At 33.0% G+C, this 14,278-nt stretch overlaps 1 protein-coding gene across 1 annotated transcript; it reads right to left on the reverse strand.

The window, feature by feature from the left end:
- Window positions 1-6,172: 6,172 nt before the first annotated feature.
- Window positions 6,173-7,756, reverse strand: LOC110887242 (cysteine proteinase inhibitor B-like). The gene is made up of 2 exons (XM_022135001.2): window positions 7,574-7,756; window positions 6,173-6,624 (listed from the first exon to the last, which is right to left on the reverse strand). The coding sequence occupies exons 1-2, from the start codon at window positions 7,702-7,704 to the stop codon at window positions 6,372-6,374; spliced, it is 384 nt and encodes a 127-aa protein (XP_021990693.1). The 5' UTR covers window positions 7,705-7,756; the 3' UTR covers window positions 6,173-6,371.
- Between the last annotated feature and the right edge of the window lie 6,522 nt (window positions 7,757-14,278).

The following is a 14,278-nucleotide window of genomic DNA, read 5'->3' on the forward strand; positions in this document are numbered from 1 at the left end:
GAGCATAACTCACTCAATTCTTATCCGATTCACTCGATTCTTTTTCCTACTTGCTTGTATAATCATGGGGTTCGATTCCTAGACTTCTCCTTGGAGAAATCAGACCTGGAAATGCCCCGAAATAGTCCATAAACTTTCTGTTTGTTTTTATGTTCATCAAAAACTTGTTTAAATCTATGCAACTTGTGTCCAACACATCTCATACCTATGTCCTAATGCTTACAACTTATCCCATGGTTGGTTAAGCTTAAAAACAAGGTTGAGACATCTAAATCAGAGGTTAAAACCTCATAAACTTTCTGTTTTTAATTAGGGTTTTACCCACAAGTAATGTTCAAGTGTGAAACTTGTTGAATGTGTGATGGTTGGATTAGCTTGGGCTATCCTTCATAAGAATCCACTCATTACTTGATGTTTTGCTATAGATTAGTTGTTGTTAATACCTTGATACTTGTATGTTCATGACCCTCCTTGTTGTTTATAACAACAAGTGTAGTGGTGAACAATAGAGGTGCCTAAATGGAAGCTTGTTCTTCCTACCTCATGTATGTATTCTATGACACAAAGAGGTACCTAAATGGAGACATTAATCTCCTACCTCATGCTTGAATCATAAGACTTGTAAACTATATAATATCTAAGTTATTCTATATGTATACATCTAAGTAACTAAGACTTGATGATGACTTAATAGTTATTTGTTAAGTGGACGTTACATCATCTATGACCATGCCCTTGTTACGACTCTAATGGATCTTAGAATCCATGAAATCATACCAACTCTTTTGAGTTTCAATAGTGTCAAGAACAAGAGTTATGCGTACAAGATGATTATTTTCACCTATGTTACTTTCTATATATTAAAAACTCCGAATCTATAATCTTCCGTTATACGCCAAACTCACACACCTACGTTTCCTTGTGTAGAAGGACAAGGTGCTCCGAACTAATTCATCTACAAACTTGCTCTCGGAATTTCAAGTCACCACTTGTAAACCGTGAGTATACTCGTATTTCCCCCTTTTTACTTTTACCACTTTTGGGGTGTAACATGTTTACCTATTAACTTACACATGAACACTTTGTTAAACACATGAACGTTCCTATAACATGCTTGTATACGTGATGACTTGATACTTTAAACTTGGGTTATTCTTATGTGTTGAACTTATCATTAACTTCGTACGAGCCAAACCTTGACATATGTAGCGCTATAGGATTAACGACCCGCCCGTAAACTTGAGGTTATGTCTTGAGCATATTGCGTTTTCTTGGTTTGATATGTTAGACACATGCCATATTTAAGGTTTATCTTGAATCATATGCTTGCCATGAGGAATTGATCACACTTTTTAACTTATGCTATGTACGTACCAAACTTGTATACTCGCCTTTGCTTTTGCATTGAATTGTATTTTTAAACGTGTTACAGGTTGATGATGATGAAATGAAAACGGATAGCAAAGATGCCTAAATACTCACTTAGACGTTTAGGTTTAAAGTGTTGTATCAATTTTGTTTATGTTATGTTGAACAATGTTGTTATTTGCTTTTCTTGTAATGTTTTGACATTTATTTTGGAAATGAAATTTGGATTATTAAATTATTGTCACAAATAGCGTTATGATGTCTCGAGCAATCTTCACACTTCGTCTCATCCCGATGTTTCCGCCATTGGTTGGGGTGTGACAATAGAGAATGATCTCTGACTAGGGTTTGAATTGTATTGAGAAAAACTGTATTGAAGTTGTACAAAGGTTCCTTATCTAGGGTTACAAAGAAATGGTGCTTATATAGAACACCAAGTTACATATTAGCCCCCTATACTATTTATTTTCTTCTTTCCGACACGAACCACTAAAAATACAAATCTTATTTAAATTAAACCTTAAAAACTAAAAATATTAAAGTACAAAACTATCATGTTACCGTTTCTCAAGTAATGAAGTCGCAGCCCCTTGTTCCAGTTTCACACTATCATCAAAATTTTTCTTTTCTTTCCAAAAGCTCATCCATAATGTTTGGGCCGTTTTATTCATGAAACGTCAACAGTGCAGGTAGTGAGAATATAGTTTTGGCTGAAGAGAAATTCCAAAGGCCCGATGTTTGCCATAGCAGTTGCCATTGTTCTGTGCCATGAAGAGAAATTCCATGGCAGAGATTTGAGTAACTTGTTCACTACATACATTCTTCAAAATCGCACCAAACATTACCTAATCAAATTAAAAACAGTAAGTGATAATAATCTGTATAATGAAAAAAATACTTTAAATTTATAAACATAAAACCAAAAAGTTGCGTATAAACAAAACATTAAGAGCCAAACATGAACCTTTAATATATTGTAGAATTTGATCATAATATAATATAATATATCTGAATAACAACAAAAATATATAAATCACAATCAAAAGTAGCAGGCTTACCTTTCTTATCTTGTGGTCAACCAACTATAGAGCTGAACAGAGTTTTGCTACTTGTGCAGAGTCTTCTGTTGCCTCAGTTGCTAATTTACCTGCAATATCCTAATAACACACACATGAGGTTCCATTCCAACTCCTATTTATGATCACGTACATCTAAACACAAACTTTGTCATACTAACATTCATTATTGTATAGATTTCAACATTATTATTTATCTTATAATTCAAGTCAAATTTGAAATTCCAACTAAAAACATGAAAACCCAAATCATCAACCCGATATATGTAACAAAAACGAACAGAAGAATCTAATCATACGAAAATGAAGCCCTAATTGAAGAAATAAAAAAACGAACCTAATGCTTACCTTTGCAGAACATTCCGAATGATTTGAGTAGAGAGCGAAAAAGGAAAACAAAAATAGGATTAACACGAATCAAACAGATAACTGAAAAAATCAAATATCAAGAAGGAAGAACATACCTGTGATCAAATATCAAGACGAATCAAACAGATAACTCAAAATTCACGATACTCACAACAAAACCTGTAGAAATCAAACACCAAAATCCATAAATAGATACGATTGTATGACCCGAAAAAAAATGGCGATGAAGTTTTCAGTTAGGGTTTACAGGGAGAAAAGGAGAGAAAGTTAATCAAACACCAAAATCCATAAATAGATACGATTGCTAACCTGATCTTAAATCAGAATTAGGTTTTGAATCGGTGGGAGAAGAATAGAGCGATGAGCAAAAGCTGTATGTATGAAGCATTAGGGTTTGTTAAAAACAGAGAGATAAGAGAGAATGCAAGTAAAGGTTGTGTCTAGGATTTTGCAAAACCTGCTGCCGAATCGTTAATGAGATGAGAAAGAATGTAGATGAAGGCTGCTAGGGTTTTGCTAAATAATATATAACATCCATTTTAGGAGGTGGATGATCCAAAAAACCCGACCCACACCATTTCGGATCCCGCGTTCATTTTCTTAAAATCGTGATTGAGAAGGCATTTGAGATTCCCTCCTAAACTCAAAAAAAGTGAGTTGCCACATCAACAAAATTGTCCCAAATTCAATGCCACCTAGCCCAAATCACATCTCATTTATATATATATATATATATATATATATATATATAGATTAGAAGTTAAAATTTGATCTCATCTTCACTTCACTTATGTTGCATGTATTCCACTTTTAAGCCACCGTCACTTTCAACTTGAATTTATAGATATCTTTATGAATCATAAGACAATAACTTTTAGGATTAGATAGCGTTGGTAATGAGGTAGTGGTGAACTGGTTGGAAAAGAATTGGGTTTTTTTGTGATCGAGGTTCGATTCTCACTCTCCTTATTATTTTCTGCGGCATCCAGGTGAAGAGTGAATAGTGGTGGCGCCGGTTCAACTTGGATGAGAGGCGAGATTTTACCGATTATTCCACTGTCGTGCCTTCGGGCGGGTGGAGGTCGGGTTTCCGCGCATCTGGGGAAAGCCAAGGGGCTAGCCACAGCACCCGGTGTCACGGTGCTTGGCACGTCGTTCCTTGACGTTCAAAAAAAAGATAGTGTTCAAGATATCAAGATACACCAATGAGGTGGTGCTCCACTGGTAAATGCAAAGCCTTTAAACACCTTATGAAAGGGATGTCTTGGGTTTAAGTCCCATAGACGACATGGAATAAAAGAAATTTGCCGTTAAAAAAATAAGACATCAAGATACAAAGTTTGCTCACTTTTAAAAACCCTCATATTCGATTTCCTATATATATTCATAGTGAAGGGTTCAAATGAGAAGAAAAATTTTGTAAGAATAAAAAGAATAAGTTTTTAACTAATAGAAATGCTCTATTTTACTTCATTTAACATGTGTATTTAATGTTATTAATAAGGGCATATAGGTAAATTTCTAATTGTAATTAATTAGCTAACTAATTAAATTTGTAACTCACTTTTAAATATAATCTTTCAAGATAAAATAGTTTAGGGTGAAGGACAATTTTCGACATGTGTAGGATAAATTTTAGTATGTGTAGGATAAATTCTTAAATGTGTATAATAAATTTAGATATGTGTAGGGTAAATTTTGGTAAGTGTAAGATATATGTAAGATAAATTTTGAAATGTGTAGGATAAAATGTTTTTTGCTTTATTAATGAGAGATAATATAATTAATTGGAGGAGTTATAAAGTATTTAATGTTTTACCATTATGCACTTTCTTCTTTTTCTTCTCACATTAAATTTCTTCTCAAATGAACATTCCCATATATTCATAACTAATTAAATAATACTCTTTTTCCACTCATATTGTAAATTTTGGTAAGTGTAAGATATATGTAAGATAAATTTTGAAATGTGTAGGATAAAATGTTTTTTGCTTTATTAATGAGAGATAATATAATTAATTGGAGGAGTTATAAAGTATTTAATGTTTTACCATTATCCCCTTTCTTCTTTTTCTTCTCACGTTAAATTTCTTCTCAAATTAACCTTCCCTTATATTCATAATTAATTAAATAATACTCTTTTTCCACTCATATATTAAAATATTAGATAGGGAATTAAGTGAACCTTTAAATATGAAGGCTTACTTTTTTTTTCTTTTTTTTCTTTTTTTTTTGAACGGTAAATTTGGATTACTTACGGACCATTAGAGTATCATCGTGCCATCAACGAAATCACCCGATCATATCCATCTCCACTAGGTATAATGCATATACACCAATTCAGGAGGAAACCCACTAAATATAGGAAAAACCCCCTTGTGGTAATAGAACCTAGAACCTATTTGTTCCAAAGCCTTATCCCACTCAAAGATACCACTAGCCTATAAAGCCATGTGCGCTTAGTTTCTAATTATATAATTTTGGGGGTAGGGAGACTCGGAGTAAAGATTAACAAAATCGCATGTTTACTTTGTAGTATTGGTATGAGGTGAGAAAAAGAATGGAGACTCCATTGTGAGTGCTCTGAGTGCATTCACATCCTATCCATCAACCAGTCTCTTATGTTTAAAATTTTTCAAAACAAATATACTAAAAACTAACTAGATCCCATCCATCATTTCTTACCCCCTTGTATTTTGAAAAATTGCTATAAAAATGGTGGATTAGATATGAGAGGTTTTTTAAGTACAAAAAACGATAAATGTAATAAAATAAGTGTTTATGAGTAAGATAAAAATAAAAATGGTAGATGAGATATGGAAGGTTTTTTTTTTTTTTTTAAATTATAGGAACTTTTGAAAAGTATGCTTTGAATTAAATTATAGGTTAGAAAATGATGAAGAGGATGCTAATGCTCTAAACAAAGATGAATCAAATCCACCACGGTTTGTTTGCTTATCATCCATGAGTTCAATCTTTTGCTTTCGGGTCCTAGGGACATTGCATAGATTATGATCACGCATAGATAGAAAATGGTGCCCAAAACTTATTACAATTCTTTGGCATTTTTCCTCTAATATATCATATTCTCTAATATTAGTTGGATAAATCAACAAATACAGAAAGTGATGCAGAATGATCTTTTAGTTTGAATTCTAATAGTTTATTTTATATTTTCTATTTTATTTATTAGTTTATTAGTGTTTATCTTTAAAGCTAGGGTCTTGTATAAAAATTGTTTCTTGGTAAACTTTTATAGTAGTTTTTAGTTTGATAATTGTAAAAGGATAACCTTTATGATTTCTTGAAACCATTTAGTTTTTGAAACTTTTGATTTAATCATTGAGTTATTGGAGTCATTTGATTGCGTTTCAGCCTCCATTAATTATAAAGTTTCAACCTTCAAGTTTATTGAACATTCTATTTGCCCCTTCACATATTACATTACCGGAACTACAACAAACCAAAGCCAAAACCAAAACCAAAACCGCAAAATGCTCATCACACCATATAGGCATACACATCATCGCAAAATTTTATTACAATTCCGGCCACTCATCAAACCGGTCGCAAAACCCCCTGTGACGGCCCGAACTTCACCAACTGCTTCGAACGAAGCCACGGTTTCACCACCACAACCGACTCAAACACCTTCGGATCTCCACTCTTCGTTAACGCCTCGATCTTCATGTAATACTTCATCCCTGACACCACCTGCTGCTCCGCCTCCACCACTCGCGAAAACCTTAAACCTCCTTCGTCATTCGCGGTTGTGCTCCGCGGCAAGCGGTTGTACTCATCCACTGAATACCTATTAGAGAATATATTGTTAGCGTACGTTTATTATATTAGTCATATTTTTCAACAAATTTTTGCACCTAAAATGCTATATAACCATACACTTGCAACGATTTAAAACCACACTATTATAAACACATACATCGTACTAATAGACCATTTACGTACCATTTCGTCATGGATTTTCTAACAAGACCACTAGAGAATACATGGTTTTTATAAGGCAAAAGATCAAATACAAATACCTGTAACGTATAAAATGTACGGACTGGAGGTTTTGCTGAAAAACACTGTGTCATTTTCGTAATTATTTACTTCTAGAATAATTATCAAAATTACCCTACAAATGATCTTGTAAGGTAATTTTGATATTATATCATAATTTTTTAAAATGATCTTGTAGGGTAATTTTTTAGTGTATCATAATTACTCCACAAATAATCTTGTAAGTTAATTTTGATCTTGTAGGGTAATACTATAGAGTATCATAATTACTCTACAAATGATCTTGTAGGGTAACTTTGAATTGTATATTGTTTGATAAACTAATAAAGTAATTTTAATACACTTTTAGAGTAATTTTGATGTACCATACAAGATCAAAATTACTCTACATGATCATTTATAGGGTAATTTTGATAATTACTCTACGAGTAAATAATTACAAAAATGTCACCACGTTTTTTTTAACCTTTTCATGTTTTTCATACGTCGTTTTTGTATGATAAGGCTATTTATACGGGAACTTTTCCCGTTTTTATAATATGTTCTAACTACGATAATAATATACTTGTAAATCGTAACAATATATCCTCTAATAATAATACCACTAGAGAATTATCCTCTAATAATAAGACTACTAGAGACTACATAGTTTATTATAGTATCTTCTAACAACAATATATACACATAAACCAACAATATATACTCATAAACAGTAACAATATATTCTCTAATAATACCTCCCGATCTCCTGAATCATCTTGTTCGTTTTGACATGGTCAACCTTGGTCCTCGCTCCTAACATTCCATTAGCTACAAAGCACGAAATCACAATCACAATTGCAAAGGTAAGTGTTGAGAGATTTGCCATCGTAAAATCTGTAAATTAATTGATTGTGTTGTGGATATTTCATATTTGGGATGTGCGAGTGGATGGTTATGTAGACGAATAAATCGGTTGACACGTAGCTAAAACACCGGTGTGGCAGCACCAACGGTGTGCCGCGTTTCGAAGAGATATTGGGGAAGACGACAAGTAGGTTTTGTCCATATTTCTCGGCATGTTGTGACGGAATTTAGTTCGTGTTGGTTTAGTTTCTTGTAGTCTTTGCATGGTATTGATACTCGATATAGGAATCGAAAGTGAATATCCAGTAAATAAGGTTGCGATATGATCAAAACGATATCAACACATATTTTACATCGATTGAAGATCATATAAACGAATACCGGTACTAGTTATGATAATACTGATACCCCTCACCCCACCTCTTCTCTCCCTCACGTTAGACTATCCGGTGTGGTGGGCAAAGGCAATACGACAAATTTCACCACATGTCCGCCACTTAGGCGGTGGGTCTTTGCCCTCCAAAACCTCAAAACTATGGGGTGGTGGGCAAGGGCAAGTGGCATGTTTTTTTTATTAAATCATTTTAAAAAATACAAAACAATTAAATCCTCCCCCCCCCCCTCCACGCCACCACCCCCTGCAGCATTAGTGTTATTCGTGATAAACTTTACTTCCTCTCTCTCTTCTCTCACGGGCCACACGCCTTTTCCTTCTAATCTCCCGCTTACATTAATGGCAACGGCCTGCCTAATACGGTTTGTAGCCAAGAAACATGTGCGCACGCCCTCTCTCTCTCCCTTCCACGTTTTCAAGTGGCCCTCTTTCGCTCATCTTTCTCTTCCATATTGACATCGATGGGGTGACGGACTCCTTAGACTCTTAGAGATGATCTTATTAACATAATAGGCCCGACAAGTCTCGTGTCTCAAGGTTCTAGCCTAAATATGTGGAAGATTTTATGAAAAAGATGAGGAATTAAAGTGACAAAAATGAAGGTGTACATTTAAACGATTATTGTAGATTCATATACGCGTGTCATGCACATTTTTTTTAAATAGCGCAACAATCATATTTCAGTGATCACAAGGTATGTGATCTTGATGAATACTGGTGGACCTAAAGTGACTTTTTACACCGTCTTTCTCACTCATAGTCGCCTAGATACCTGGTTTCATTATACCAGTGACGATTTTTGAGAGTTTTTTCCTTAAAGGGCGTAGATGGAAAATTATTTACTTAAATGGGTACTTTGAAAAGTATTTACCAAAATGGGTGTTTTTTTTAAACTTACCTTTTCTAACTCCTAATCTTATTGGGTAAAATAATTTCTATTTGAAAACTATGTACTTTAATAAGAGTTAAAAAAATAAGTTTCTAACAAAACTAAAAACATATTGTTGGATTATGAAATTTTATGAAAAAGGTTTTTAATTTCTTTTTAATTTAAACGTTTTATTTTTCTTTTATTAAAGCGTTTTTTTAATAGGTTGCCAAAAGAGGAAAGTGGAGTGCAAGTGTCGGATGGCACATCGATCGGATGGCACTTCGATCGGACGGCAATCCGATCGGACGGCAATCCGATCGGAAGGCAATCCGATCGGACGGCAATCCGATCGGACGGCACTCCGATCGGACGGCACTCCGATCAGACGGCAATCCGATCGGACGGCCATCCGATCGGACGGCCGTTCGATCGGACGGCCGTTCGATCGAAGTGGTCCGCCGAGTTGAGTTTCGGTGTTTCCTTTTGCGTTTTGAGCGTTGCGATGCGTTTAAGCGAGTATCGATTAAGCGATGCGATAGTTTAATAATAATCACACATAAACTATATCTAACATACAATCATCCGAAATAACTTGTGTTTAACGTTTGCGATTAAGTTGCGATAGAGTTGCGATTGCGTTTCGATTAATCACCACCAAACAATAAGTAAACATGCACAACTAACACATAAATAGCACACACACGTAAAACAATATACAGAACCTGTCGATTCAAGGCTGCGAATGCGATTGCGATGCGGTCAGCGATAAAACATGCAATAAACATCGATTAATCCTCGATTATTAATAGATACTCCACATAATACAACTAAAGCAAATAAAATACAGGTTTTGATTACAAGTCAAGGAAGTCAAATCAATAGTTAAGCAATGAGTGACACATCGCAATTAGCAATCTTTTTTTCATTTGACTTTGACTTTAACTTGTGCTTTGACTTTCGTAACACGGGGTGTTACATAAAACCCCTAAATTGAATGATATGTGTGACATTTTAAAACGACAACTAACAGACATTTATGAAAAATATTGTTATGTAAATTCAAAAAATATATGAGAAAGAATAAAGACTAACGTTTTTTAAAAATAGTTAAAGGAAATATAAATATTAATAAATAATTTAAATAACATTCAAATAATTTTTTCAAAGTCACATGACGTGTTTTTTAATTGAACTATAAATTTTCCTTTAACTCATGTTAAATAACATATTTTTGAAAAGAAATTATTTTATCCAATAAGATTAGGAGTGAGAAAAAATTAGTTTAAAAAAAAACCATTTTAGTAAATAATTTTCAAATTACACATTTAGGTAAATAATTTTTGTAACTACACCATTTTAGGAAAAAACTGCGATTTTTGATGCTTCATTTGTTTAGTTATCTAGAATTCTTGTGTAGGCATTTTCTCAATATAGGTTGGTGACATTTTAAAGTTTTTGTTTTAACGGAATTTAAAGTTTTATTAGTTGAACTTTAGTCTTGTGATGCATGAATTGGGCAGCAAAGAGAGTAAATAGTATAAACTAATAGAGACAAATTAGAAGTTAAAATTTGATCTCATCTTCACTTCACTTATGTTGCATGTATTCCACTTTTAAGCCACCGTCACGTTCAACTTGAATTTATAGATATCTTTATGAATCATAAGACAATAACTTTTGGGATTAGATAGCGTTGGTAATGAGGTAGTGGTGAAGTGGTTGGGAAAAGAATTGGGTTTTTTTGTGACCCATGTTCGATTCCCACTTTCCTTATTATTTTCTGCAGCATCCAGGTGAAGAGCGAATACGGGTGGCGTCGGTTCGACTTGGGTGAGAGGTGAGATTTTACCGATTATTCCACTGTCGTGCATTCGGGCGGGTGGAGGTAGGGGTGTTCATCGGTTCGGTTTATGGTTTATTTGGTTTATTCGGTTCGGTTTATTCGGTTTTCAATTTTTTTTACCCCAAACCAAAAACCAATCCAAACCAAATAAGGAATATGCAAACCGATCCAAACCAAACCAAATTCAATTCGGTTTGGTTTCGGTTAAAAACCAAATAAACCGAATAAACCAAATCTAACCAAATTGTACCTAAGTACTTTTTGTTCCTAATTTATATTTATGTCTGTGTTCCAACTTCCGAACATCGCAACTAATTTATACCTAACAACATATGAATAGAAGAAAGTTTCATTGCGAAATAAAATAAACACATACATAAAGTAGTTGTAGATACAACCACAAACTTATGAATAGAAGAAAGTTTCATTGCGAAATAAAATAAACACATCCATAAAGTAGTTGTAGACACAACCACAAACTTAAGTTTCAAAACATAGATCATAGAAATTATAAATAGTTAACAAGTCTAATGACACAAAATATAAATAATCTCCAAACATGTAGTAACCCTAGTTTCTATACTAAAGGTCTGAAGAAGTTTTATTATTTTAGAAATGAGTGGTTTTGAGTTGGGCTTTTAGATTTACATTTGTTATTTTGGGCTGCATAAAAAAGTACCTATTTTGGGCTAATAAATTGTATATGATTTATAAAATATTATTATTTTTATTTAATAATTAATTAACTTAAATGGTTTATTCGGTTATCCAAATAAACCGAATAAACCAAATAAAATAAAATGTGGATTCATAAACCGAACTAAAAACCATATTCACAATTCGGTTTCGGTTAGAAACCAAACCAAAAACCGAATTCGTTATTCGGATCGGTTTATTTGGTTACGGTTACGGTTCGGCTTATGGTTTTTATTTGGTTACGGTTTTTTCTGAACACCCTACCGTGGAGGTCGGGTTTCCGCGCATCTGGGGAAAGCCAAGGGGCTAGCCACAGCACCCGGTGTCACGGTGCTTGGCACGTCGTTCCTTGCCGTTCAAAAAAAAGATAGTGTTCAAGATATCAAGATACACCAATGAGGTGGTGCTCCACTGGTAAATGCAAAGCCTTTAAAAACCTTGTGAGAGGGATGTCTTGAGTTCAAATGTCATAGACAACATGGAATAAAAGAAATTTACCGTTAAAAATAATAGATATCAAGATACAAAGTTTGCTCACTTTTAAACACCCTCATATTCTATTTCCTATATATATTCATAATCAATTAAATAATACTCTTTTTCCACTCATGTATTATTAAAATATTGAGTTAATTACACAAATGGGTCATGTGGTTTATAGCTAGTTTCGCCTTTAGGTACTAACTTTTTTTTGTAACAGGTTTAGGTTCTATGGTTTCAATTTTGTAACACCTTTGGGTATTAACACCAAAAAATGACTAAAATACCCCTGCATTTTTTTTTAAGTTTATCAATGTAACACATTTGGGTACTAACACCTAATTTTATTTAAGTTTAAATCAATTTTACAAAATCTACTTATTTTTTTTTTGTTTTCATCTTTTTATTATATCTCTTAATTAACATAAAATCTATTTATTTTTTTATTTTCATATTTTTATTAAATTTCTTATTTAACATAAAATCTACTAGTTACACCAGTATTTTTTTTAAATAGATTTTTTAAATAAAATTTACTAGCTATATAGTTTTATGTAAATTAAATTTCTTACCTGTTTTAATGCAATGACGTACCAAGGTTTCGAGCGATGATGTTGAATTAGTATTTGGTATGGAATAAGATTTCAATGATATCGAATTATTTCACAATTATGGTTAGGTATGTCGCTACATCGAATTATATATATTATTATTTCACAACTACTTTTAACATAAAAAATTAAAATCCATCATACACCGCACTGCACATACAAAATTCCGTCATTCAGATAAATTAAAAAAAATACCGATAAATTACTATAAAGGCAAGATGCCAAAAAATAATTATAAGGTCTCTTTGACTTTATTTACGAATAAAGTGGTAGTAATATGATAAAGTTATTTAGAATCAATGGATTCGCCCTAATTGATACAAAAATAATAATATATATAATTCGATGTAGCAACATACCCAACCATAATTGATCCAAAAATCAAACGTAACCTGGTTCGATACCATATACTAATTCAATGCATTGAAAATAGAGATACCATATAATAAAAACCATTGCATATACTAAAAATCGATACCATAGACTAAAAATCGTTGAATTAAAAAAATCAGAAATGTAAATTTGCATAATAATTGAAATAGAATTCGATATCATTGAAATCGAATCTGATATCATTGAAATCTTATTCCATACTAAATACTAATTCGACATCATCGCACGTAACCTTGGTACGTCATTGCATTAAAACGAGTAAGAAATTTAATTTACATAAAACTATATAGCTAGTAGATTTTATTTAAAAAATCTATTTAAAAAAATACTGGTGTAACTAGTAGATTTTATATTAAATAAGAAATTTAATAAAAATATGAAAATAAAAAATAAATAGATTTTACGTTAATTAAGAGATATAATAAAAAGATGAAAATAAAAAAATAAATAGATTTTGTAAAATTGATTTAAACTTAAATAAAATTAGGTGTTAGTACCCAAATGTATTACATTGATAAACTTAAAAAAAAATGCAGGGGTATTTTAGTCATTTTTTGGTGTTAATAGCCAAAGGTGTTACAAAATTGAAACAATGGAACCTAAACCTGTTACAAAAAAAAGTTAGTACCTAAAGGCGAAACTAACTATAAACCACAGGACCCATTTAAATATGAAGGCTTACTTTAGTTTTTTTTTTTTTTTTTTTTTTTTTGAACGGCAAATTTGGATTACTTACGGACCATTAGAGTATCATCGTGCCACCAACGGAACCACCCGATCGTATCCATCTCCACTAGGTATAATGTCTATACACCAATTCAGGAGAAAACCCACTAAATATGGGAAAAACCCCCTTGTAAGAAATCGAACCCAAAACCTATTGGTTGGAAAGCCTTATCCCACCCAAAGATGCCACTAGGCTATAAAGCCATGGACGCTTACTTTAGTTTCTAATTATATAATTTTGGGGGTAGGGAGACTCGGAGTAAAGATTAACAAAATCGCATGTTTTCTTTATAGTATTGGTATAAGGTGAGGAAAAGAATGGAGACTCCATTGTGACTGCTCTGAGTGCATTCACATCCTATTCATCAAAAACTCTCTTAGGGTGCACAAGGCGTTCAGCGGGGAGGGCTTCGGTGACCCTAGTCATCGATCGGGAACACCGCCGCCATCCAAGCGGGGACCCGAATCAGTGAAGGGGAGCGGTGTGGAGTCACCGCGTTGGTTTGGCACGATTTTCGAAAGTGGACCGTTTGACAACGGTCAAATTTAAAAAAAAATCAATTTTTTTAACAATATAAATAT

This window comes from Helianthus annuus, chromosome 11, assembly GCF_002127325.2.
Source record: "Helianthus annuus cultivar XRQ/B chromosome 11, HanXRQr2.0-SUNRISE, whole genome shotgun sequence".
NCBI classification, from domain to species: Eukaryota; Viridiplantae; Streptophyta; class Magnoliopsida; order Asterales; family Asteraceae; genus Helianthus; species Helianthus annuus.

What these genes read in the sequence shown, in the direction of transcription:
- LOC110887242 (XM_022135001.2), bottom strand. Translation starts at nt 7,704, where the DNA reads ATGGCAAATCTCTCAACACTTACCTTTGCAATTGTGATTGTGATTTCG. An exon ending in ATGATTCAGGAGATCGGGAG is followed by an intron (nt 6,625 to 7,573) that starts GTATTATTAGAG and finishes ATTCTCTAATAG; the next exon opens with GTATTCAGTGGATGAGTACA.